The sequence below is a fragment of the Podarcis filfolensis genome (assembly GCF_964270895.1).
Source record: "Podarcis filfolensis genome assembly, chromosome: 4".
Classification (NCBI taxonomy): Eukaryota; Metazoa; Chordata; class Lepidosauria; order Squamata; family Lacertidae; genus Podarcis; species Podarcis filfolensis.
Window position 1 is genome coordinate 77,840,771 of NC_139607.1, and position 27,885 is coordinate 77,868,655.

At 42.5% G+C, this 27,885-nt stretch overlaps 1 protein-coding gene and 1 long non-coding RNA gene across 2 annotated transcripts; both read right to left on the reverse strand.

Moving 5' to 3' along the window:
* Nucleotides 1-6,645: 6,645 nt before the first annotated feature.
* Nucleotides 6,646-22,138, reverse strand: MEDAG (mesenteric estrogen dependent adipogenesis). Its single transcript, XM_083609288.1, has 5 exons — nt 20,998-22,138; nt 13,217-13,326; nt 11,525-11,637; nt 10,358-10,643; nt 6,646-9,079 (listed from the first exon to the last, which is right to left on the reverse strand). The coding sequence occupies exons 1-5, from the start codon at nt 21,282-21,284 to the stop codon at nt 8,946-8,948; spliced, it is 930 nt and encodes a 309-aa protein (XP_083465414.1). The 5' UTR covers nt 21,285-22,138; the 3' UTR covers nt 6,646-8,945.
* A 1,265-nt stretch (nt 22,139-23,403) lies between these two features.
* Nucleotides 23,404-27,576, reverse strand: LOC310760624. Its single transcript, XR_014547075.1, has 4 exons — nt 27,366-27,576; nt 26,026-26,192; nt 25,460-25,549; nt 23,404-25,087 (listed from the first exon to the last, which is right to left on the reverse strand). It is a non-coding gene; the product is annotated as an uncharacterized lncRNA (long non-coding RNA).
* Nucleotides 27,577-27,885: the final 309 nt, after the last annotated feature.

Here is a 27,885-nt window from a genome sequence, read left to right on the forward strand (position 1 = left end):
GAGCCGGTGACTTTACACCCTTTCCTGCCTCGCCAGGGCAGGGTGAGGTTTCACAGCAGGCAGGAGGGCAGAGAGGGAGGTCGCCTCTGGGGTGGCCAGAGAAAGTGGTCCTTTTAAAGTCCACCACAGCAAGTCCATGGTTTAATAATCGTATTATTATTATTATTATTATTATTATTTTGTAGTAGATGGGTATACCTGTTCTTTTTGAATTTTGGAGTTTTTGGATAGATTCCCACGGTGGGATCAACACACATATAAAAACCGTTCTGAAAATGCTTTTTTTAAAAAGCGTTTTTTTAAATATATTGAATTTTTCATAAGGGTCATCATCGCCATTATGTTCTATATTGCATCCTTGAGTCACTTTGTATATTGCACATAAAGCACACTTAAAATGTTTTATTTGCAACTGTATACGTGAGTTGGTTATCCCACTTGCTCTCACACACACCCTTGCTAAATGTTTAGGGTTTTTTTTCCTGCTCAGGAATCTAGACTGCCTTTTGTCCCCAGCCATCCCAAATGGACTAATTATATTTGATTAGTCTGCAGGCAGACTAGGGTTGCCAACTTCTTTTTATGCAGGATTCCAGCTACATTAATAGCTGCTTGTCTGAAATCACTTTTAAGAGCTTCACCTTTTCTTTGCTGGGCATGAAGATGCAATGATAGGGAAAGTTTTGTCTGAAGGTTTTTTTGGGGTTTTGTACTTCTAAAAGAATCTGAATCCTGGGCATGTCAAACAACGGCAATTGCTGGTTTTGGAGTGAAGGCTAAGTAGAACTGCAGTGCAGGTGGAATATCTGGATATTTGTAGTTACCCACCCTAGCATTTCAAATATGGACTGCAAGAAACTAGGCATGTGTCAGCATTGTCCTGTCATTCATGTGCCTGCTATCGTTGCTATCCCTTAATTCCTTGTTTGTAAGAAAATAGTCAAAATTATCATTTACCAGATGGACCATTCCGCATCCCAGATTTCATGTTACCCTGTGAATGAGACTAACATGTTCAAAAGTGCATGTATTACATAGCTGCACTTATTTTATTTTTTTAAAGCATGATTGCTTAGAGCTTCCTATCAAGTAATAAACACAAACTTTGTTATTTCATAATACATGGTCATGGTATGTGTGTATGACATTCTCTTCCCGAAAATATAAAGTGTAGTTGACATAGTTATTCTAGGGTACTCTATAGTTATTCTATAGTTAAACTATGGAATTTGCTCCCACAAGGGGCAGTGATAGCCACCAACCAGGATAGCTTTAAAAGAGGATTAGATAAATTCATGGAGGATAAGGCTGGCATGGCTACTAAGCCTGGTTGGTATTTATTGTATATATTGCATCCATTGTTGTAAGTTGCCATTAGGGCACATCTGGAGGGACACAGGTCCCCTATCGCTGCCTATATATATATATTATTGCCCAAGAGCTTCTTAAGCCCCTAACTTTGGCTTTGGGTTTTTTTTTTTTAAAATGTTGGAAATGTCTCTCTGCTGGAATGCTGGCAGCTGTATTAAAACTCTATTCACTGCGTTTTAGTTGCAACATTCCAAAGGGTTGAAAAAGCCAAGTCTTTCGTAATTTTCCCCTTGCTGCAATGTAATCATATAAGCATGCATGCAGTTAGCATTATTTTATTCATATAAGCCAGGCACAGGCAAACTCGGCCCTCCAGATGTTTTGGAACTACAATTCCCATCATCCCTGACCACTGGTCCTGTTAGCTAGGGATCATGGGAGTTGTAGTCCCAAAACATCTGGAGGGCCAAGTTTGCCTTTGCCTGCTCTTGTTTCCCCCCACGAATTACCTTGTTTGACAATGTTACACATTTTGAGAATTTATGTTGCAAATAGTCATTTGTGGTACAGCATCAGACTAAAATTTCAGGGAAAATGGATCTCACCTGTTGGTGCTGCTTTGCATTGAAGACATATTAATGTTGCACCTTAATTTGTTGTTTTGGGACTTGAAAAGAAGAAGGAGGAATGAGGGCGTTGAGGACATAAAATAGTAATACATTTTCAGTCATTCTTCTGCTAAAAAGGTCACGTAGCACAGAAAAGCTTTTAAGCAACATTCTAGTTACAGAATCCATTGAGCTGATTTTGGAGCCGTTCATATTCATGAAAACCTTTTATTCTGCCAAATCTTATTCAATGTTCTAGCATACCACTCTCTGGGCCATCTGATTTCAACAAGTTTTGCAGAGTAGTAGACGTAATGAGTTCATCTTTTTAAGAGCTTTCTTGTGGGAATTCCTGCCAGACATTATTAGACCAATCCCAGGCTGGATTGTCTGACAAACTTGGAGGAAAAGTGGCATAATTATACATAAATTCTGATATCCATCATTACTAACTGGGAATTGTTGTTAAGGAGGTGTGCCTGGGGGAAAGTGTAACCAGAAGTCACTCCTTCTAATAGTGAACACAGCTGGTGAGGGCCAACAGGATTACAAAATGGGTGCGCTGAGAAATTAAGAGTGAGCACTATCAGCATACTTGGTGGAACAAGGTTTGCAGAAATACAGAAAACAACAACTCAGGAATGAACACTGAGGGTGCAAGAAAACCCAGAAAGTATTGAATGAGAATGGTGCATGTTCAATTGTTCAATTGACGTTGACCATAGAACATTTAGTGTCTGTTGCAGAGTGGTGGGAAATTGGGGGACAGGATGAATCTATTATCTCAAGTACAGTGGTACCTCGGGTTACATACGCTTCAGGTTACATACGCTTCAAGTTACACACTCCGCTAACCCAGAAATAGTGCTTCAGGTTAAGAACTTTGCTTCAGGATAAGAACAGAAATCGTGCAGCAGCGGCAGCAGAAGGCCCCATTAGCTAAAGTGGTGCTTCAGGTTAAGAACAGTTTCAGGTTAAGAATGGACCTCCAGAATGAATTAAGTACTTAACCTGAGGTACCAATGTAGAGGACATGGCTGGCTGCAACGTCAGATAGGAGATCTTTGCCCTGGAATGTTTTGTTGCAGAGTTTATATTCTCAGCCATGTAAAGCTCATCTCACTTCAGGCCAAGGGAGCCAGCATTTGTCCACAGACAGCTTTTCAGGTCATGTGGCCAGCATGACTAAACTGCTTGTGGCCCAACAGGACACTGTGACGAGTGCCAGAGCACACGGAAACGCCATTTACCTTCCTGCCACAGCGGAACCTATTTATCTACTCGCACTGGTATGCTTTCGAACTGGAAGGTTGGCAGGAGCTGGGAAAGAGCAACAGGAAGCTCACCCCATTGCATGGACTCGAACTGCCAACTTTCTGATTGGCAAATCCAAGAGCCTCAGTGGTTTAGACCACAGCGCCACCCGCTCAGTCAAGTATTGGTCTTCAAAGGGAACCCAGTCATGTTACTGGCTTTTATATGTAGATAAAAACCTTCGGATCTCAGTGGTTGCAAGTCATACAGTCGGCTCCAATGCATGGATACTCTGAAGACGGTCTCAATTAATTTCAGTAAAATGTATGTAGGATTGATTGCAATTTCAAACAAGCAATCAAAAGTTTTAATCCATTTCAGTATACATATATATGGCAGAAACCATGGATCAAATCAATGTTCGGCATAATTGCCTTTAAAAGGGATTTTAGCATATTTCCCCCCAATCACTTTGCCAACAGTATAGCAAATGTACATGCTTCCCAAATGCTAGCGCTTTATCCCATTTTGTAAGGGTTCGCTTCAACTAAACCATCAAAACATTGTGTCTCATCTTTTATTCATATTATTCCCCTTCCACATATCCTTTGAATGATTCCGTACCCTTGAGAAAGTGGTTTAGAAGGCAATTAATAAATCAGCTGTAATATTATTACTAATTTGTGCTCAGTATGCCTCCCCCATTACTGTTTTGCTTCCATACAGCTCTATTTGCAGTATGGCCGAGTGAAGGAATTAGTCCATTTCTTTGTAAATAAGCAAGGTCAATGTGGCAAAGGCCTATTGTAGCTTAGAGAATTCCCAGGAGTGTTAGGAAAAAATTGTGCTCAAGCCAATGTTGCCAGCTCAGTTGGAATGTCCATGCCTGATGCATATGAGTTCCAGGTTTTGCTCAGAATGCTCAGAGGAGACTCCAATTGCAACTTCTTCCCGTACTTCCCTCTCAAGCCACCCATAGACCACCTACAAGTGTCTTGGTGAAGTTACCAGTGCGCCAGTGATTTTCCCTTGTCACCTTGACACCCGACGTACTGTAACTGCTATCATTTGCACCAGACCTAAGTTAAAGCGGTGTGGGATTGCATCATCTTTGGACTCTCACAAAAGTCACCCGGTCTATCCCATTCCACTTTCTCTATGCCAGAAGCAGCATCCTACAAATTGCCCCAAACAGACACAGGTTGCAAGTCCCATAATATACTGGAGACAACAATGGCTTTGGGTGGTGTGGAAACCCTGGCCTCTCCAGCCATCTAGAACATTCTCCAGTCAAAGTTCTGCTTTGAGACTGGCAAGTCACATTGACTGCTACTTGTACTACCCCTCTCAAAAACAGCCGATACCAAAATTAATTGGAATTTTTATCTAGTCTAGTATGACAGTGCAGGCAGTTACATTTTCTAACTGAACAGTCACCAAAACTCTGTGCAGATGAGAATTCTCATGCCTCTCATAAGGTTCAGTTTTACCTTCCCATTATTTAGTCTGGGGGATGTTTTCATGTATCCAGTATAAATCATTGGTGCTTTAACATTAATTTGAAGAAGCTGTGGTGGTAACGGAATATAGTAGTGGGATGAGTTGGATAGTTTTAGGTCAGAAAGCATGACTAATATCTGAGTAATCCCTTTGAAGAGGTGATTCAGCCAGCTCTTGCAATATTTCATCTCACCATGGTAAAAACATGTTTTTTTAAGGTCCACAGTGTATTATATCACTGAACAGCAAATAGAACAACAGCACTTGGTTGCATAATACATTTGATCCGCCACTACATTAATCTTGAATCATTGAGATAACATGTCAAGGTTCTTGCCCAGTACTGCTAAATAAAAGCTGTGATTTTCATACTGCAGACAGAATTGAATTCATTATTTAAATTTAGCTTCTTGTGTCATAGTCACTCATCTGCTAACACAAGCGAGCATGATGCAACATCTGAAACAGTTTATGAAAAGAGCATCTCTTACACTTTGCTTCGGTTCAAAGACTTTGACTGATCTTCATTGAAAGTATAAGCTCAAGCTTCTGTATTCTTTTCTTGCAGCATGCAAAGCTGCCACACATCTGTTTTGGCAACAGCCCACTGGTTTGATGCAGAGCTGCAGGGACAGGGCTGTTGTATGGCCAGTTACGTTAGATGAGACATGGTTGCCCCTTCCTAGTCAAACCTAGACATCATCATGGAACCATGGACTGAAGGCTCAATTCTATGCCCTCTTCCTTTGCTGCTGGGTTCGTACATTGCTCCTGGAACCTGTGCTTTTCACCTGGCTTCTTTTTGGGCTCCTCTGACCAGCACTAACCACTTTCAGGCTGAATTTTCTCTTAAGTTCCAAGTGGGTGGGATGGGGAACAATATCACTCAAGTTGTTTGGATCCAAAGAACTACTTTGTGCATAGACTTACAGGTGCTAACACAGGGTCATATTTGAACATTGCCTTTTCACTTTGAAACACAGGTTATGCATGCACACACACACACACACACACACGAGAGAGAGAGAGAGAGAGAGAGCGCTTTTGAAAGCTGTCAGTTTCAAAAACTAAGATGCCATCTGAACTGGAGAGAGAGAGAGCGAGAGAGAGAGCGAGAGAGAGCGAGAGAGAGAGAGCGCTTTTGAAAGCTGTCAGTTTCAAAAACTAAGATGCCATCTGAACTGGAAATTTACCATTCAAGAAACAAGCCTAAAGCCACAATGGACATGTACGAGTAATTGTTAGAACTCCAGGTCTCAGCCCATGACTTTTAGACTTGAGTTTACAGCAATTTTATTGCTCTGATTGGCTCCATGTAGCATAGCTCTTCTGGAGGAATCTGTTACTTAGGTGGACAGAGGTTCATCTTGCTTCTTCACTATACAGTCCTCAGCAAATGCTAAATACACACCTCTTTGCCTTTGACACCTGAGATGTGTTTTTTTCAGGGCCCATCTTATCCCTGTGACTTACTTGTTTTCATTGCCTTTAATTCTCAATTTTAAATTGTTGTAACTTGTACCCTGGGACATGCTGTTGAAGGTCCAGTAATGAATTTATTAACCATTGTAACAGTCATCCCAAGCATGGGCAAGTTCGTTATATCAACTTTTTTATAGATTCACTAGCTGTAGCCAGATACAAATAGTGACACAAGAGTTGGAGCTGAGTGTCTACAGCACACAATCAGCCATACACCATTTCACCTGCATATACACATACAATTCTACAGTGGAGTTCCTAAATACAATAGTTACCACAGAATCCAATTCAGAACAGGCTGCTTTTTGTTGTTGTTGCTACTGCTGAACAGCTGGGAGCGAAAATCCCTTGCTGATCTATTGCAAGTCATCCAGGGAGCCACCACCAGTAGATTCCTTCTACCTACTCCTGTCATTTTGACGAATCCTGCTTCTTATGACTTGTTATGTGGCATGTACAGATACACGGGAATGAAAACTGAAGACATCTATTTAAAAATCTCCCTTTATTGTAAATGGAAAATATACAAAGGCACTGAATAGGCAATCACTGAAAACACACTTTTTGGTGTGCAGATTCAATATGATAACAACAAAAGCCTGCTTTTTGGGGGGCAGAACTCATTCATAGGATTCCTTTTTCCAAGCAAACAAGCCAAAAACGATAGTTATTTAAGTCCCATACAGTACCAGTTTAAATCAGTCAGCATACACAGACAGCATTTCCATTGTTGGAAGACATTACACTTTAGCAGTATAAAAATGGTTTTCAAATATCATGCTATGGAGTGGGGGAGGAGGTAAAATATTCACCAGAGAAAGACCTAACACTGTCATGTTGTCCACTGCTGATTGAAAGATGAAAAGTACACCGTTCTTAAAAAGTAGCCTGCTTTACTATGGGATGCCTCACGATAAACAGTCCTCAGTCTAAGGTCATTAACCTCCAAGGGAGAGTCTACATGTCCTATATTATATTCATTAGTTCCTAGTTCCATTAGTGTCTGAAGGGAACAGACATTTCCCCTAATCTATATCCCAGTGCAGGTCACCCATATTACTATGAAGCCACTGCGCTGGGTGTAGTGTGATGCCCCATCTACAGAAGGTAAATAAGAGAGTCTTCCTCAGAAGGAAAGGGACAGTTAAGCTCTTGGGTAAGTTATCGGAGACCTTGAAACTCTAGCCAAGTGCTATTTGGTCCGATTTTCAGTTTGTTTGTGTGGTTTTTTTTGTTTTTTTTTGGAAAAATCTTCAGGAACAATATGCATTCCCACATCAGTAAAATCTTCAAATACAAGTGAAGAGCAAATCTGGAGATTCTCAGTCAGGCAATCGTATGCCACCTTGACAGTAAACGCACCCACATGGTATTGAATATGTAGAACCAAATGAGAAATTGAAGATGTGGTTGATATGGTCTTTGCATGATACGGAATTATGTGGACATGGTGGCCCAATGTCTACTTGCTATGGCTGAAAACCTACATATTTCTCTGGTGTACAGTGATCCACTGTATGTGTAAAATGGCTTTTGCCATCAACAGTGGGGTTGCAGAAAAGCTAAGAACAGTTGTGCTCCATTTACAGCAACTGGCGAAGCTCCCGAGAAGAAAACCCTGCTGCTATGTCATCTGTTTAAGGTATGTTATGAAGGCAAGTTAAAGATTGAGTAGAAGATATATTATCCTGCAGGTTAAATGACTGAACTAGGCTTTAATGTAGAAAGCAATGCACATTCCATCTGTCTCCACATGTGACGATTTTCTTACAAGTTACTTAAAAAAACCGGTAATGCATTTATCTTCAGAACTGATGCAGCGTTTTGAAAAAGCACAACCTTTAAAACCTACCGTGATTGGCATGCTAGTGTTAAAATGTAGCATTTAATACAAAATAGCAGTATCAAAGGAATATGGCATTTTACAGAGGCTGCATCAGAACTTCAGAGACTTCCGTGATCATTACTTGAGGGAATGCAAGAAAAAAAAAGTAATTTAAAAAACATAGTGCCAGATTTTCCCAGTGGATTCCTTTAAGTGCTTTGGAAGAAAAGAAATGAACAGTTTATGGTGTAGATTAGCTCTCCTTTTGGCCTACGGGAAGATGAAGGACAAAATAAGCTATTTTGACTTGGGGAGATATAAGAAGCGTGTAATGGAGCTGAGAATAGTCTCTCAAGCATTCCAAATTGCAGTCACATTTATCTAGGGTGTTTCATCTTTCCAAGCCAGAACAGAACTACAAATCTGGGCGCCCATTGACTTTTGATCATCATCTAAAAGCTTTTGGGTTCAAGTATTCCCTCTGCTAGTTCTTTAAGGTCACCATTAGCCATTTTTTTAAAACTGCAGGAAGTGTAGCTGCATTTTATGAGCCTCAAAAGCCATTCTGTATCCCATTAATTTTTTCCACTGGAAACAGTGCTAAGCTGGAGCAATAATGAAGCTAGCAACATACTACACATGATTTTAGTGGCGTTTAAAAAACTTGTAATTTAAAACCACTTGAATAATCTAGATTTAGAATCACTGAAATGACTCTAGCTATATGCATTCTGACTGCAATAACAAGAAAACCCTATCCTCCAGAAAGCTCATAATGTTGAAAGACGAACGCGGCAAGTACTATTTTAAGAACCAAAAGTGGCTTTTCCTGAACCAACAAACTCAGCAGGAATGAAAGAGTTCCCTATTCTTCTGGGGGAAATGCAAATGAAAACAGAAGTCTTCTTTCAATAACTTCTTTCATTCTGTGATTAAGACAATTCCACTTTGGTGGATTTCTTCCTTCATGAAAACCTGATTAATGTATTTGATCCTTCTTCCGATTCCTGAGGCCCTGGAAGTGTCCAAACTACAAAAGGTGACTCCATCCAAGGTGATTGTGGTGTGAAGTTGCCATTAAACACATCATCTACTGAAGCTGCAAGAAAGCACAAGAAGGAGAATTACAACACTGTAATCCTTTTGCCTACAAAACTGAGAAACTTTCTAATGCATATAACCTAGTAGGCAAAAAAAAATCTTAGTCTGGTAATTCTGGAAGAGTCAAAACTTATTTTTAGGCCTCATCTGCACTCTGCCTTCAAAGCAGTATCACACCACTTTAAACAGTCAGGACTTCTCCCAAAGGCTCATAAAATCATAGCTCTGTAGACCTGGAAGGGACCCCAAGGGTTGCCTAGTCCAACCTCCTGAAATGCGGGAATCACAACTAAAGAATCCCTGACAGGTGGCCATCCAACCTCTCTTTAAAAGCCTCCATTGAAGGAGAGTCCACCAGCTTCTGAAGGAGTCTGTTCCACTGTTGGGCAGCTCTTACTGTCAGAAAGTTCTTCCTAATTTTTGGTTGGAATCTCCTTTATTGTAATTTCAATCAATTGGTTTGGGTCCTACCCTCTGGAGCAGCAGAAAACAAGCTTGCTCTATTTTCCATGTGACAGCCCTTTAGATATTTAAAGATGACTATCGTTTCACCTCTCAGTCTTCTCTTCTCCAGACTAAGCATACCCAATACCCTCAACCGTTCCTCATAAGGCTTGGTTTCCAGTCCCTTTATCCTCTTGGTCGCCCTCCTCTGCACACATTCCAGTTGTCAATATCCTTCTGAAACTGTAGTGCCTAGAACTGGACACAGTACTGCAGGTGGGGTCTGACCAAGGCAGAATACAGCAGTACTATTACTTCCCTTGATGTGGACACTATTATCATGGAATCAGTTGTTTGTTAAGGGTGCTGAGAGTTGTGAGGTGATCCCTACTTCCCTCACACTTCCCAGAGTACCCCAGATTAGTATTTGGGACTCAAACCAAACCTCCATTTTAGTACTCAAGGTTTGGGTTTCTTCAAATCAAAGGATCCAGGAGCAGTTCAGTCATTGTGACCTGTGAACAGTACAGTGGTACCTCAGGTTACATACGCTTCAGGTTACATACACTCCAGGTTACAGACTCCGCTAACCCAGAAATAGTGCTTCAGGTTAAGAACTTTGCTTCAGGATGAGAACAGAAATCATGCTCCGGCGGCGCAGCAGCAGCAGCAGCAGCAGGAGGCCCCATTAGCTAAAGTGGTGCTTCAGGTTAAGTACAGTTTCAGATTAAGAATGGATCTCCAGAACGAATTAAGTACTTAACCCGAGGTACCACTGTATGTGGAGATATAGATTTTAAAAATCTCACTTAAAAACACGACACCTACTTACCCCTGGATGTAACACTAAACTTTCTGTCTGAAAAGCTGTTTGACCGCATGTTTGGTTCACTCATTTTATCCAGAAACTTTGTTATCACCTCTTTCTTCTGTGGATTGGTACTGGACAAATTCAGAACTTTCCCATTCACCATAACTGTCCGTTTGCTGATTCCAAACCAATAAAAGAAGTCAAATAAGGCGTCGCATTTGAACTCGTAGGAAAAACTCAGGCTCTCTTTATTGACCAAATGGGCTCCAGGTGGAAAAAAATTCTTTACAACATCTTGGAAATCAAACTGTACAAAGAAAAAGAAGGTATATTACCAAATTTTGTACCTCTTATACCTCTAGTTATGAAAGCCACTTATATAAAAGTTTTGGAATCAGGTTAAGATTAATCTTACCCCAAAAGCAAACAGTGGTGCAGCTAGGTCATTTTAGACCCTGGACTTAGTAGTCTAACTGGGAGAGCCCTTTAAACAACCATGTTTTATACTTTATAATTGCTTCCACATTCCTGAAATGTTAGAGCAAAAACGAAGGAAGAGCTCTGGAGGGGGAAAACCTCTAAGCACGTGCAGCTTTGCATTTTAAACTTCCTTAAAAGCACAGCACCAGCACAGCTATAGAAATAAGATGGAATTTGCTTCTGCTGCTCTGAAGCTAACCACATTTACTTGGTAATATGCACCATTTTGTTGTAGCAAAGTAATTACACTAGATTTTACAGTAAAAATAAGAAAGCATCTGTAACCACGTACGTGCCCAGTCGGCCACTCGACTGTACAATATTTTGAAAAAATAAGAAAGGATGCTGTGATGACCCAACATGGAACCTGTTTGCTGCTACATCCATCATCACCTGCACTCTGGGTAGTCATTTGGGAGCCCCTTGAGCTAAACAGCCCTTAGCAGCACCACTGAGAACCAAGTAATCTTTGTACACAACACCAGGTCAAGAAAGCTGACAAATAGCCAAGAGTGACGAATGTGATATATAATATTCAGTGTCGATGTCCTTTGGAATTTATGTGTCAGAGGAGATTCCAAGATGGTTCAGCGAACATGCCCTTTACCCGTCATAAAAAGTTTCATTTGTACCAGACACAGAGCAATCACACAGGTACAGACAGACAGATAACAGCCATATGTAGGACAGCCTCTCTGTCTAACTCACCTGAAGTTTGTAACTTTCTCCAATCACTGAAGATATTATATTGTTCATTCCATTCTCAATCTGTCTTCTCATCTTCGGGTGGCGGGTGTTCACAAGCAAAGCATATGTTTTTTCTAAGGATAGATTAGAAATTATTGTTATTTATTAAAGCCAGGCCTTACTTGTATTTCAGATGTTGCTCTGAAACCTATACACAAAGTTTTGCTAGAGTTTTCTTCTCTTCTGTAGACTGCTGCTGCACACCTACACACTACTAAGTTAGCAAACATGTGTGAGCATGGCACACATCTTAATATGTAAAGGGAATATTTTCTGAATCTGTGAATTTGCTTTAGGGAGGCACTGTTATGGATCACACAGTATGTATTATACACCATCTAACATGTGTGTCATTTTCTCACATTACTAAGTGCAACAAACATACGTCTTGTTTGCCTGCTAATCTTGTAAAATGCAAAGCAATCCTTTGATAGTTACATTTGAGTGGATGTATAACCGCTGCTGCTGTTATAGATCCCATAGTCTCTTATCGTTAATTAAAAGAGTACTGCACATGGACCTCCAGTGGCTGTATACAGGAATTAAGCCACTTGAAATTACACCTTCCAGAAGGTCTCTGCTCACAGGAGAGCCTAGTTCAACACCATTTTGAGCTGTTCCCCATAGTCTCTAAATTTATTTTGGTTCGCTGCAAAAATCTGAGTTCCTATTCCTCTTTTAAAATGTTTTATTGCCATTCGAGGTTAAACTGCCTTATGTTTTAGGGAGGAGAGATGTAAGTATTAAATTCAGATTCCATAGATCTGAAGAGAACACTGCTAAACTTGCCATGATTAAATACTAGACTGGAAGCAAAACCAGTGGGCTGCTTGCATCCTCTAAAGCACATTTATGCATTTGACAGGCTTTGTGAACCTCAACTTTCTCTTTAAAGTAAAGCCGTCTGGTCCAGCCTATTTAAGTGAAAGTTGAGATTCTCAAAACCCATGAAATGTACAAGAGTAGTCCTCTGATTATGCTTTGTTCCAATCTGATTTATTAATCATGACTTATTTAGCAGTATCTTCTTGGAATCTATGTCGCTGGTTTTCAGAGATTAAAGGCCAGCCCCAACCACCTTCCTTATCCTAAGGTAGCCACTCTGAAACCACATCCTTGCTGGCACAACAAGCTCAGCCCATGATCTATTTAATTTTGGTACTCTTTAAACATTTTAACAGGCAAAAAGCCCCAGATCCAGCTTTATGTGCTTTTAAGGTATTTCAGCAAGTTTTGCAGTTCTTGTAGTCCACAGAGAGGTGGACCTAATTGTGATCAAGTTTTCAAATTAATCAGAGTACTCATCCATGGAAGGTCCAGCAGAAACATCCTTATCCAACCAAATAGCAATTTGGGAAACCACCAGCGACCAAAACCGGTTCTGCCACTGTGCAAGCATAACTGTGCCACAGCAGGAGGCATGTTTCACTGATATAAAACCAAACAATATTTTTACATGCTTAAGACTACGTTATAAATCAAAGCTGCCAATCTTACAGGGATGTCGCAGCGCAGTGACAGCTTCATTTTTAAAAAGGCATCGCTGAACTGAATTTAACCATACCAGATTCAAATTCAACCATGGCTCTTTACACAGAGTTTATTTAGATCCAAAATATGCCCTTTAAAAAAAAGGTTCACTCATAGGTTTACCTTTCGAAGAATTATATTTTGTTCTGATGTTGAAGAAGAATACCAATGGGCGACCCAGTATAGTCTCTCTGTAGTTTTTATAGTCATAGTGGGTGTTGAGTTCTACGTATCTGTTGGGAGAAGAAAGCTGCATTAACGCAACTTAACTGAAAAGCAGGATACAGAAATAGTTTCAGCATGCGGCAGTTAAGGTAAAGGATTAAAGCAAACTTTGCAGGAAGCACAGAAATACATAAAAGGAAACAAGTCACGATAAAATGTTTCTGGTATTCAGCCACCAAAGACCATTTACGTGGACAGAGAGGTGAAAATGGAGCTGTACAGAAGGACCCCACCCCACAAACAAATTTAAAGTGACTGTGAAGTAGAACCACTCTTGGTTAGGAAACTATTATTTTTGAAGCGCCCAGTATACTTAATTAGGCAGGAATTACCACATCTCCTGTTTTGAAGGCTATCCTTTTCAATGTGACTGTTTGTTAAAGCAAAAACAGCATCATAAAAAGGAGAGAGTAGGACATGTGGTTAAGGATGTGTCACCTTTTCCCTTTATGAAGCCAGGCTTCTGGCGTTTTTAACCTTCCTCTTCAACTATGAGAGAGTTGAATTGGAACTTTACTTAGACCACAGTCTTCAAACCACATACTCTGGCGTAGGTCCAGTGAAGTAGAAAGGAGGATTAGTAAAAAAATCCACCCTTTAAAAAGCACAGGTTTAAACGTCTCTGGAAATTGGATCTAGTGCCTACATGCCAGGACTAAGATGCTGGTTTCTGAAGCTATGAGAGTTGGCATCCATTAATCACACATCAGGGATTACCAACCCAGAACTCGAGGGCAGCACAGCCACCCTCTGGGGCCTTGTGCGTTACCCCTGGGCAACAGGTGTCCTGGATGCTGGTTTGCTGACACTTGTGTATTTTCTGAAACTGTATTATTGTTCTTAATAGGATTGGGGGCTGGCAGACACTTCGATTGCCCTTGACAGGTTTTTCTGAAGGGGGTTGTGGTTAAAACGTGTTCTGCATGTGTGACTGACAGATGCACTTGGGGAGGAAGAGAGATGTATCTGGTGTGTGCGCAAGTTTCAGAGAAAGAGGCATGTGTGGTTGTGTTTATGTGAAGTATGTGTGTCTGAGGGTGTGTGACTGTGAACACATTATATATATTTTTCTGGTACTGGGGAATTGCCCCTGTTGTTAGACAGAAACAGTATTTGGGGTGGGGAGCAGGAGAAAACCAATATTGTGTGATTTCCACAGTCAGGACCAGCACATAACAACTGGCTTCCTACAGCAAGTGTGAGGTTGTCCAGGGTGTATGGAGTTGCAACGACTGACCTCTTCCTAATGTAGTGCTATGCCACAGCCCCATGGCAGCCATGTTACGTTCTACCATGCTCCCCACTGCAGCCATTTTGTGTTATATACCACAAGCTCCACGACAGCCATTTTGTGACAGGTACCCAAAGCACTTCCTCAGAATTTGAAACGATGCAAAAAGGTTTGCAACTCGCGCATGAAGCAGATACTAAGTCCCTTTTATGGTTTTAAACTTTAAAAACAAACAAACTCTTTTAGGTTACAGACATCAAAGGAGGTTTGATTGATCGATTGATCTGTTTGTGCACCAAGTTGAAGTTTGATGAGCCTGACCAAACTAGTTTAACCAGGGTTATTTGGTTAGAAGGAATCCTTTCTTTCTTTCTAAAAGAGATAAACACATTTAAGCCTCTTGCATTCCACTGTGCTCACAGGGCAGGGAACAGCTGAATGCAAGGACATGTTAGCTTTCGCTAGAATGCTTAGTGATCAGTCTGTGCATTATTAAGCACAAACCATGGAAGCCCCATATGGGAAAATGCATTAGCCCCACAGAAGTCAAGCAGATCTATTCAAAATTCCAATACCCTGGGGCTCAGCTTTATTTCAGTCAAACGCTTAAGCCTGCTTGGATAGATCCATGTGGTTGCCTTCTATGGAAACTGTGGTTTAGAGTCACCATTACTGCTGCTTCTGTAAACACATCATCACATTTGTTAAGGCAAAGTGGTTTGTTTTTTCCCAGGCAGGCCAATTTTACTCAATTTCACACCATATAAACCGCTAATCCTGCATGGGTTCAGCTATTTGGAGGAATATATTCCTCTTAATGGCTCGCCATACGATATAGACACACCTTCCCAGCTTGTATCTCCCCAGCTAGTTTAAAACTAAAATTGTTAATGCATTGGAAGTACAGAGATGGTACAACAGACAAGCCAGATTCATTTCCCCACTTCAGCTTATAATGTGGTTGTTGGACTGTGTAAGGTGGTAATGCAGGATACCAGTCAGACACAGGAAAAGTTGGATGGGTGGTACAGTAAGGAAATACACATGCTCCCATGAGTCAGTGTTCTGGCTGAACCACAGTCATGCTGTTTATCCCCTGAAAGTGATTAATTTGAAATGTGCTAGATACAAGTTAGTCCATGCAAAAATTGTACTCCATTTCTTAAATGCCAATTGCAAGGCATTGGAAAAGACGCAAGTCATTACGTTCTTTTGAAAACATCATCTACCAAGACAAATGGGCCTAATTTTCCACCACTGAAAATCAGAGTAGCTGGTAACCAAGCAGATGTTTCTAACCACCATTTCATTTTAATTTATGCTCGTCTTCGCAAATATTTGCCCATAGAATATACATATACCAGAATCTTAAATCTTTCAGAGTTGGTAAAAAGGTAAAGGGCCCCTGACAGTTAAGTCCAGTCGCAAACGACTCTGGGGTTGCAGCACTCATCTCGCTTTACTGGCTGAGGGAGCAGACATTTGTCTGCAGACAGTTTTCCGGGTCATGTGGCCAGCATGACTAAGCCGCTTCTGGCGAAACCAGAGCAGCGCACGGAAACACCATTTACCTTTCCACCACAGTGGTACCTATTTAGCTACTTGCACTTTGACGTCCTTTTGAACTGCTAGGTTGGCAGGAGCTGGGACTGAGCAACGGGAGCTCACCCCATCACGGGGATTTGAACCGCCTACCTTCTGATCGACAAGCCCTAGGCTTAGTGGTTTAGACCACAGCACCACTCGTGTCCCTTTCAGAGTTGGTAGCTCGTGTCTAGTTGGATTTTGTAAAGAAGAACTTATAGCAAATTCTGCCATAAAATGCATATTTATAAAGTGTCGCTTTTCATGCCCACACCATCCCTTGAACTTTGAATTTATTGTTATTCATGCTTTTATACTGTATTTTATGCTTTTTTTGTTGTATCACAATTAAATGTTTTAAATTTGTTGTTAGCTGCCCCGAGCCCAGTTTTCTGAATCAGGAAGGGTGGGGTATAAATAAAAAAATATTATTATTACTCTGATTGTTTTATATATATATTTTAAAGGATTATGACAGATTGGCCCTCCTCCACCCCAAATTATTCTCCCCCTCTTCCCAGTGCACCAATGCAAGTATTTAAATTGGTGCAAAGGCAGGAGGGGCATTACTGTATATTACCCATGTAGACCAGTGGAAGATCCTGGAGGTACAAATACCAATGAGCTGTGGGACACACAGCAGTTATAGCCACTCAGAAAAAGGATAAATGGCTGCTTTTAGGTGTCAATATACACATTCTTGCCATCTTCCAGAAATGGCTAGAAAGATTAAATTTGGGTCACCTCTGGACAGGGGACTCAAGAGCATATTGCAACTTTAAGCTTGGCATGATTGAAGTGTCCTAGTGCAACAAAACCATTTTCTTTTTTGAAATGGGACTTTGTGTGGTTTGGAAAGTTGAAATCCACTGAGAATTGTGGGATGAACAAATTGTCAATGGAAAGACCTGCAAACACTCCACAAGCAAGTTGGAATGAATGCTCAATGAAGTCTGGACGATAAAGACTAAAAGCTTTGAGTTTGAATGCCAACAAATACGTCATCTGGAAAAGCCCTTGGGATTTTTTTTAGTACTGAGCTGGGGGCAGGTTGGGGGGACAGAAGGAATTGTCCCATACTGGTACTTGCCTCCTCCCCTGTAGAAGGGATTTAGGGCATTCAAACTGGATAGCAATCCCTACAGAAAGCTTTTGGGTTCCTAAACATGGAATGAATAACCAAATTTGGGATAATAAAGAAACACATAACTATTTCACCTTTAGATTCTAAACACTGGAAAACTGTCGTTTAAACTCACTGCCACAAATTCAAAGAGTTTTAGCCAAGCCTAGCAACCATCAGTTTTAAATAACCCCTCAGATTCGTTTTCTCAATAATGTAATGTTAACTGAGCCAGACCCTCTACAGACATTCCAAATAGTGTCTCACACCCAGCCAGTCTTTTTCTGTTCTTGTATACAGTAACACTGCAGAGTGCCCAAGTGCTCAGATCACAAGGCAAAAGTTGCATCCACAGCTGAAGATTCCCAAAGGCTATGATGCATTATTTTCTCTGCCGTCCAGATTTTCAGCAAGAACAGCTTCACAGAGCCAGGTTTTAGGCCTGACAAAACAAAAGAACCAAACAGGATTTCAACTTGCTCTTTTAAACAAACAACCAGAGTAAATAAGAATAAAAGGATAAGCTGCCACACCCTGTAGTTTTCATTGAACGAGAACAAGTCTAAATAACAAAGAGGTTACACATAAGAGAAGGTAGTTGCCCGACAATAAGGAAATAAACCTTTTTTTTAAAAGCCTCTAATTGCGGAAAGCAACAAGATGAAAAAATTATGAACTTAGCCTATGTGGCAGCATGCCCACCACTGCATGCCCTTGAGGAAGGGGCTGTAGTTATTTGGTAGAACGGGTGCTTCATAAGCAGAAAGGCCGAAGGTTTAATCCCTTTCAGACATCAATCTGAAACACTGGGAGCCCCTGCCAGTCAGTGTATGCAATACTGAGCAAGATGGTCCGACTCTGTATAGAGCAGCTTCCGCTGTTCATACGCCTATTTCTCCAGGCTGCAAGGCCCTCTCCATCTGCTTGGATGGGACAAAGTTTCCTAGGCTCATAGAATTGTAGAGTTGGAAGGAAGTCTGATATGGAGTCTCCCATTTCAGAGTTCCTCTCCTGAAATGATCATAGAATTGTACAGCGGAGTTGGAAGGGAACCAGACGATCACCCCCTGCAATATGCAGCTGTCCCAAACAGGGATCGAACCTGCAACCTTGGCGTTATCAGCACCACACTCTAACCAACTGAGCTACCGTAACAGAAGGAAAAAGCTGGTCCCTAAAATGTCCCATGTTTTTCCTCTTGCCTCCTCATTCTCTTTCTCCTTATGTGTCATGTCTCTTAGACATGAGGCTTCCTTTGATGACAGCTTGGAAACTATAACTAGGGCAGAATTCAGCAGCCAGATTATGAACTGGGACTAGAAAGTCTGAGCACATGACATCAATCCTAGCCTGACAGCACTGGCTACTGACTAGTTTCTGGACTCAATTCAAAGAGCTGGTTTCAACCTATAAAGTCTTATGTGGCTCATGATACCTAAAGGACCATCTCTCCCCATATGAACCAACCCAGACCTTGTGGTCTTCATCAGAGGCCTTCTTCCATGTACCTCACCTGAGGGTGACTAAACAAGAAAGGGCCTTTCTGTAGGGTGCATTCACTGCCCCCCCCAATGCAAACAGCTCTTCCCAGGGTAATATGCCTGGTGTCATTATATCAGTTTTTTAGGTGCCAGGTTACGACTTTTCCCCGCACTCAGGCCTTGGTAACCAGGCTTCCATGGTGATGACCAGCTTAGATGCTGCCAAGAAGTTCAGAAACAAGGCATGAAAGATATTACTATTACTGTAGGGTTGGCCTTCTGAACCCTGTTGTCAAGTTAGCACTGGAAAATCCCGAAGCAGTAGGGGGCAGAGAAACATGCAGACTGAGATCTGCAAGACCTCTGGTGGTCTGTAGTGGCTCAGCAAGTGTTTTTGACTCAGCAGCTTAACAGAAACAGCTGAAACAACAAAGGGGGGGGGGGAAAGGGTCCTCTACAACTGGCCTTGTGCTAATCCCTTCTCTGTCTGCTTTGGCGTTTTCAGATCAAGGAAATAAATCCCTGGGCTCAACATGTGTTCAGAGGCATCCTGTTCCTTAGATTTTCTTTTTAATGTTAAAAAGGAAAAACTTAAAGGGAGTGAAGCACTATAGCCTTGGAGGGGTTGTGGGTGGCTGAAGGGATCTCTAGGTCCTGGGAGACAGCCGATGATAGTATCAGACCTTGGTCTCTCCCGAAAACTCAGGAAAAATGCCCTTTCCCCTCAGTTCTAAGGCAACTTTTGCACCCACCTACATTTAAACCACTATGATACCACTTTAAATGGTCATGGCTCCCCATAAATAATTATGGGCCCTGTTGCTAAGAGTTGTTAGAAGACCCCTACCAAAGTCCTCTCCCTGAGTTCCCTGCAAAGAGGAATTGATTGATAAATTACTCTGAGAATCCTGGCTGTGAAGGAACATGGATCTCCTAACAACTCTCAGCACCTTTAACAAACTACATCTCCCAGGATTCTTTGGGGGAAAGGCATGACTGTTTAAAGTGGTAGCAAAATGCACATATGCATGGGGTGAATGGGGCCTAAGTTTATGTCCTCCTGAAATTTCCCATCTGGTTCCGGTTGGTGAACCTTGAGAGTTCTAGTATGAAAAACCAAGCCTGATGTCTTTTCTAATGCACCCCACAGTGGAAAAGTGGTGGTGCCCAGTTAACCACTAATGGACCCTTCAGATCCCCAAAGCCTTAAGTCCCTTGGATACTCTTTTCCAAGACACTGCCTGGCATTCATGCTTATCCAATACCCAATGACCTTCTCAATACTTCATTTTTTACAAATTGACCTGCCGACCTTTGTATGATGACACACTTTTAGTAATTGCCATTATCAGTCTTCATATGTTCAGGCTGGGAGCAGGAAAGGGAAAGGCATATTCCTCATGCTCAGGTGCACTCATTTATTAAGATTTCACATGTTCCAGAGCTAAGCCATAGTGCTGAAAAATTTCCATCCAGAGAAAAGAGAGCAAAGGAGCTTCAAATACCCAGTTAGGTGACAATAAGAACAAGATGGAAAATGAAGTTGGTACAGGAGTAAGCTACTATTGCTGTTTGAAAGAGCAGGCAGTAGAAGATAGCTATCTATATAAAACCCTCTAAGCAGTTTCCATAACCCCTGGGCTAGGGCTTAATGGGGAACGGCCCTCCCAGCTAAATGATAAGAGTACAGTATTTGCTTTCCATGCAGAAGACCCCTGCCTGAAACCCTGGGGAGCAGCTGCCAGTCAGTGTAGACAACAGGGAGCTAGATGGACAAATGGTTTGACTTGGTATAAGGCAGCTTCCTACGAACCCACACCTATTTCATCTCTTTCCAGCCCATTTTCACAACAAACCAACCAGGTCAGCACAAACACCCCCCAAAGACTACTTACTATACTGCAATAGTTTCATACCACCCGCCATAAATCCAGAGCTTTTATACTTTTCATCTAGGTTCCGGCAAACTCACAAAGTACCAATCCTGCTTCTGGTCTAAGATGAGCTATAGGGGTTTGGACCTGCAAATAAGTCTCTCTTTATTCTCGCTCCCTCCCCACAAGGGCTCCAGTGCATTTGATAGCCCGCATGGCATGTAACAATTCAACGGGTGTAGTTTCCTAGCTAGCAGGGCGGAAGCCTAGATCTGCTAGACTCGCTGGAGGCATCACACCCACTGCCCCAAAATGATGCTAGGAGAAGAAACTGGGTGCCTTTCCCCCCCCCCCCATCAGGGAACGAGAAGGAGGTGAAGTTCTACCTCTTGAAGTAGTCGGTGAGCTTGCAATGGTACTGCCCGTCCACGTGGACGGAGCCGTCGCTGATCACCGTGAAGCCGCCTCCCAGCCGCCGGCTCGGCGGGCTCCGCACGGTCAAGGCGCCCCCCGACAGCTGGAAGGACTCCGGCTGCAGCAGCGCCAGCTGTTGCAGAGGCAGCACAGCCATCTCGCAGTTGCACGTCCGCAGGCTCTGCAGCTCCCCCGACGAGACCGAGGTCAAGCTGGGCCGGACCGAGCTGCACGAGTCGGACCCGCTCCAGACGGCCATGGCGGCTGAGGAGCAGCAAACGGAGGGGCGAGAGCAGCAGCAGCAATGGGCTCTGCAAGGCACTGCTGGCAAGCGGCGTCCGCGCGGGCGAGAAAAGCGCTTCGGCGCAGCTCCGCCTCCGAGCCGCCGGGGAGCGAAAGGGAGGTGGAGCAAAGGGCCGACGGCAGCGGTTGACGCCTCCTTGCTTCAGGAGGGGGCAAAATCTGCAGAGTTTAGGTGGCCTTGGCCTGCAAACTTGGCCTACCAAAGCAGCGGTGAGCAATCGGCTGTCCGCTTTCTCCGCCCTCTCCGTCTCTTTCCCCTCTGGGAGTCACGGACTCCAATGTGGCCTTTGGAAGCCGCCAGCGGCGCGCTTCTTATGGGGGTGTTATTATTGCCTGCAGCAGCACAACTGGACGCCTTCCTCTGCCCCAGCCCCCAGCTGCAATAAAACATGTCTCTCCTCTGTGGGTCTCTGCAGCCACAGCAGGCCTTGTTGGCGCACTCCTCCATTGCCTCCTAAACAAGCTGTAGCTTAGCGCCCCACTCGCTTGGGGGCCCCAAAAAAATTTAAAGGAAAAAAAACCTGGATGTACATTTCCAAAATATAAGATAAAAAACAAATAAAATAAAACCTACATACAGCAACAGTGGCAAATGGCTTTAGATACCTATTAGGTCCATAAACTACCATATAGCACATATTCAACACAAAAAACAGTGACAATTTGTTGTTGACAAAGGACAGCTGGACATATAAAGGGCATCAAACCAAAATCTGGCCCTCCTCCTGAGACAGACGGGTGCCAAATATATTTATTTATAGCCTGCCTCTTTTCCCCTAACAGGAATCAAGGCAGCTTCTGGATAAAAAGAACTGCTAAAAACATAGAAAAAACAATTAAACAGTGGTAGAATTCAAACCATATACAGTACATATACAACATCTGTTAAAACCACACAAAGAATTACAGTAAAAACAGCACAGCGCCTTTCATTAAAAGCAGTTGGTTCCCAAAAGCCTGTTGGAGCAGGAAAGTCGTTACCTGCCAGTTCCTTCTGGATTAAAGTAGGTTGCATGACTGCACCATGCACTGCTTGCAGTCTTGTGCTGCACGTGAGTTTACTCACACATGCATGTGTGCCAGTTCACATTGGCATGTACATTATAATACAGCCCATACATGCCTACTCAGAATGGAGGCATATTCATTCCTGGGTGAGTGAGGAGGATCTCAGCCTTCAAGAGTGCAACACCAAGGGATTGATCACATGTGTGAACAAGTCACCACCATTAATGGGAAGGGCCATAGCTCAGTGGTATAGCTTTTGCACACAGAAGGTCCCTAGTTCATTCACTGGCATCTCTAGGTAGGGCTGGGAAAGGGCCGTAAACAATACTGTACTGAGCTAGATGGACCAAAGGTCTGACTCTGTAAGGCAGATGCCTATGTTCCTGTGTGATCATCTCAAATTCTTTCCCATCTGCCTTCGCTCATCTCTCAACAAGCTTGGTGGAATCTTTTGCAAACTGGCAACTGAGATCCACAGACTGTATTAATTATCCGGGAGTGACAATACTTTGGAGCTACAACTCAATCCCTGGATTCGATGGAGATGCATTGGCATAATTGGCCCAAGGTTTTAATAATATACAGTGTGCTTTTTCCTGGGAGAAAGCCCCATTTAATTCAGTGGGGCTTACTTCTAAATGAATGGGCCTAGAAAGCAGTAATCCTGTGCAATACTTACGGTAACTTGCAAGTTGGTAGTGAGTCAATGGGACTTAATGTCTAAATCACCATGCATTGAATCAGGCTGGAAGACAAGTTGTTTAGAGAGATTCGGCTGACATAGCTTGTCCTGCAAAGGTGAGATAAGTTACACCCTGCTGCCCTGCTGCAGTTTCTTCTAGGTGCATGCATGACACATATCTGCACAAACTTTGATTATGCTGATCTACAAGTCCCTTTTCACCAGTCAATAGTATCAACCCATGATATCCAGCAACCAGAGATCAATACAACCAATGCCACAACTGGAAAGCAGGGAAATGCCCCATGAACAAATCAAATAACTGCAAAAAGCTGTCCAAGCCACCACTTTTGGTCTGTCGAAAAAGAGGAAATGCCTCAACCAAAAGAGGACACAGATTTATTTACAGTCTGCACATGCTACTTTTTATGCATAGAAGTTTGTTTGGAAATATTTGCAATAGCATTAATAGAAATATGATTACTGGTAATTGCCCCGTAGGGGGAAAGTTAACCAGGTGAGCTGTGTGCCTGCTTCCCTTGCTGTTCAGGTGCTAACCATTGATGGGGAATTTAAGTCCCTTCGTGCTGCTATTGCTATGTTTAGGTTCTTCATCTTAAAAGTGGACTGAGACTGGACAGCAGCTCTTTCAAAGAGAGGACACCTTCAAACAGAGTTCTGTCCTCTGTAAAGTAGGGCACATGGGCACCCTAATTATATTAAGCATACAGAAGATATTCCAAAAAAAAAATCTGTCTATTAGCTGGGAATGTACAACTTAATAGATGTTAACATGTTTTCTTTTAAAAGGCTAAGAGATTATAGCACAACAGCCATCACTCTTTCTGAGTTCCAGATGGGACAAGCAACTTATGTCCTTATGTCCCACCTGCAAACTGCCCACAGAGAGTTTGCAGCTGTAGCCTGATATAATGGAAACTGCTAGGTGAAAGAGAGGGAGAAGCCTGCTGGAGCTGACTTCTCAGCAGAATTGTTAGCTTGCCTTCTCCTGCTTCCCTTCTAACCCTCGCTGCAACCTGATGGAATAGCTGCTCTTTAACACTCTTCAGTATGTGTGTGTGTGTGTGTGTGTGTGTGCACGCTTTTGCACCAGACCCACCTCCTATACTCTAAATTAAAATCTGCTTTTTAAAAAAGCTGCTTCTATTTTAGTGTATTCATCATACATTGCATGTCACCCAGAAATCCACATTGCATATAAATGTTTTAATAAAAGCATTTTTTATGTATAAGAAAGAGCCCGATCCATTCTATAATAAAATTGTAGATAGAAGGGAAGAACCCTGAATGCTTTCGTGAGCTCCTTGAAAAAAGGGGCTTGGATAAACTAGTTCTTCCAGTATCTTAGTAAAAGAAATTCAACCAAAAAGGGGAAAAGAAAGGGCTGGATAAAAATAGACTAAACAAAAATTTCACAATCATTACAGGAATCACTGTGTCAAACATTTGTATCACGGGAGTCTTATGAAAGCACTTGCTGCGTTTCTAGAGTTGTTTTGACAGTTCGTAGAACATTTGTTGCAAAACTCTCAGGGTGCAGAATAAGAAGTTTATTTTAGTGAGACCTCAGCTTGTCTTCAGTTACTGCAAATTGGAACAGCATGTCCAGAAATGAGTGGCCCTTTTGGTATTATAGCTATAGAAATTTGTGCACACGCTCCCTCTGATATGAATTACCACAGATACATTTGCAGCAGAACTGATCTCATATTTCTGGCTGAGATCCATTTATGGACGAAACATTCACATATGTGACCAAATTGTGTGAATGAAGGAGAATGAGTGTGTGCTGCTAGGTGGGGATGAGGGAGCTGTACATTCAAGAACTGAAATAGTTTCCATTTGAGATAACATGTTGCAAAGGCAGAAACCTTGAGAAAGCCGAGAAATCCTAGATCTGTGGTACAGATCTGATCTCTCTATTTTTTTGTGCGTGCATTTGAAATAGGAATATTCAGTCCAAGTCCTATCAATTTGCTTTAAAACAAGGCAGAGAAAACACAAGCACTGACGCGATGGGCCTGTCTTACATGCATCTAATTGTGCATCTGTAACAGAATGTTACGAGGGACGCGGGTGGCGCTGTGGGTTAAACCACAGAGCCTAGGACTTGCCGATCAGAAGGTCGGCGGTTCGAATCCCCGCGACGGGGTGAGCTCCCGTTGCTTGGTCCCTGCTCCTGCCGACCTAGCAGTTCAAAAGCATGTCAAAGTGCAAGTAGATAAATAGGTACCGCTCCGGCGGGAAGGTAAACGGTGTTTCCGTGCGCTGCTCTGGCTCGCCAGAAGCGGATTAGTCATGCTGGCCACATGACCCAGAAGCTGTATGCCGGCTCCCTCGGCCAATAAAGCGAGATGAGCGCCGCAACCCCAGAGTCGGTCATGACTGGACCTAATGGTCAGGGGTCCCTTTACCTTTACCTTACAGAATGTTGTCGCCATCTGGAAGTGGAAGCAAGTGTTCAATGAAAATGCAGAATTCTGAAGCCGCTTCACATACAGAATCCAGACCTGTACAGAGAAAAATATCCTAAGATAAAAAAAAAATAGAGTCTTGTAGCACACATTTATTGTGGCACATGGCTGAACTGCCTTGTGGCAATGGAAAGCAAATGGATAGGCTAATAAAATTCCACTCAAATTAAGGTGAAATATATGCTATGGGCTTCAAATATACTGTACAAACAATGTTCTTGCGTTTCTGGCATCCTACTGATGCTGCGACCTCGGAGTCTCAGTGCACACTAAAGGGCCAGATGATTTTGTTGGCTTTGTCCTACTGTAGCATCTCATGTAGAGAAAGCTTTCTCCAATTAATAACTCCTTCTCACACATCAAAACAACAAGAAGCCATGAGGAAGACACTCTCTCTCTCTCTCTCTCTCTCTGTGTGTGTGTGTGTGTATAGATCCCTACATTATATCATCCTTGTATTGTTACACCCACCCCAATCTCAGCTGTGAGAGATTTTAGGGGTCTCAGTACACATCTTAGGTTTTGTTTCCTTGGAATGAAAGTTGCTGCAGAATTGATGTCTTCTGTCACACAAGGTTTGTTTTCACTTGTACTAGTACTCCGTTAAGTTTATAGGGAGCTTTCTAACGCTGCAATGCTGGATCACAAGGGAGCCCATCCTCTTCAGTAGAAATTCTGTCTGAGAAAAGTTTAAGACAACAGCCTGGTTTTTTTCCACCATGGAAATTCTTGCATGGGGCGAGTCTGCTAGAGCTTATGTTAGTTTAACCTACTTGGAGACCTGTCATTTAAATGAATGCTCATCAGGCAGATCCTTGATTGTGGTTTATGGCAGATGTTGAGTAAGAAGAATGATGTTATAGGAGGGAAGGGTAAGATTATTTACACCAAACATTCAAACCACAGGGATGGGGAAAGTGGAGAAATTCTCCAGAACTAAGCTTTGTCAAAACAGGAGGCGAAAAATGATTGGAAGTGGAGGGAAAGCTGGTTTTACTCATGTTGCCTCCATCCTGCAGGAGTTAGTCACCATGGAGACTTGCTTATTTTCTCCCAGAGTGACTCACAAAATGAGCTTGCAACATTGCAAAGAATTTAGATTAGCGATACTTTGCAAAGAAGCATTGGTGTTTTAGAACATGACATATATATGTTTATTCTGCTACAATATTGGGTGGCACCAATGGGGGACAGGAAGGGCATGCATTCTCCAAAACCAAAGGCTCAGCCCCTCCCCCCTTCTTCAACGATCTTAATTTGGGAGACAAGTAGCCCACCTAGAAATATACTTTGCCCCTTCTGTGCCTCCCCCACCCCCACCAATTCCCCCCCCCCCCCGGTGCTGCCACTGGAAAACAAGTGCTATTTTATATTCCTTTTTGCACACCGCTTTGAACATTCTTTGATTCAAAAGTGGTTTGTAAGTGTTGTGAACAAACAAAATTTGAGAACCAGCCGATGTTCTCACATTGATAATAAAACTCTACAAGGCTCAAGCAAACAGAATGCATTTGGGTCTCCACTTAGGTACAGTGGTAACTCGGGTTAAGAACTTAATTCGTTCTGGAGGTCCGTTCTTAACCTGAAACTGTTCTTAACCTGAGGTACCACTTTAAATAATGGGGCCTCCCACTGCCGCCACACCACCACCACACGATTTCTGTTCTCATCCTGAAGCAAAGTTCTTAACCCGAGGTACTATTTCTGGGTTAGCGGAGTCTGTAACCTGAAGCGTCTGTAACCTGAGGTACCACTGTATATGAATATACAGATAATTATTTCAACCAGAACAGTGAAGGAACTGCCTTCAGCCATGGAACCATTACTTTAAAACAACAAGCATAACACATACATCTTTTGAAAAGCGATGATTGCAGCCTTCTTCAGGTGTTCAATGCAAATGTATGAAGAGAGTCACAGAGCTGTACACACAAGCCCTCTCCCTGCTGGAGAACATCCTGCATTGAGTAGGAAAAGGGCTTGTAAAGGCATTCAGCTGAAAATGGTTTCAAGTCTCCTTGTCCTTTCAGACAAGGGTCTCTCCCAGCCCTGCCTCGGGAGTCGGGATGCTGGGAATTGATGTAGATGCTTTTATTCTGAGCTACAGACCTCCCCCATGTAAAAAACCTGATGGTCTGATATACAAAGAAAATATTGACAGACCTGAAATCTTTGAAACCTGACGCTGCAACAGCAAGGGACAGGTCATAACAGGAGAGTTGGGCAGGCTCAAGAGAATATGAGATTAAGTATGAAAGATGGCACAGAGTCAAATGCGCTTAATGTTCTCAACAGACCATGTTGACAATGAAGCATCCTCAAGGATACTTATGCAATGGCCCCCAAAGCCATATTGAGAAACTACAAGAGCG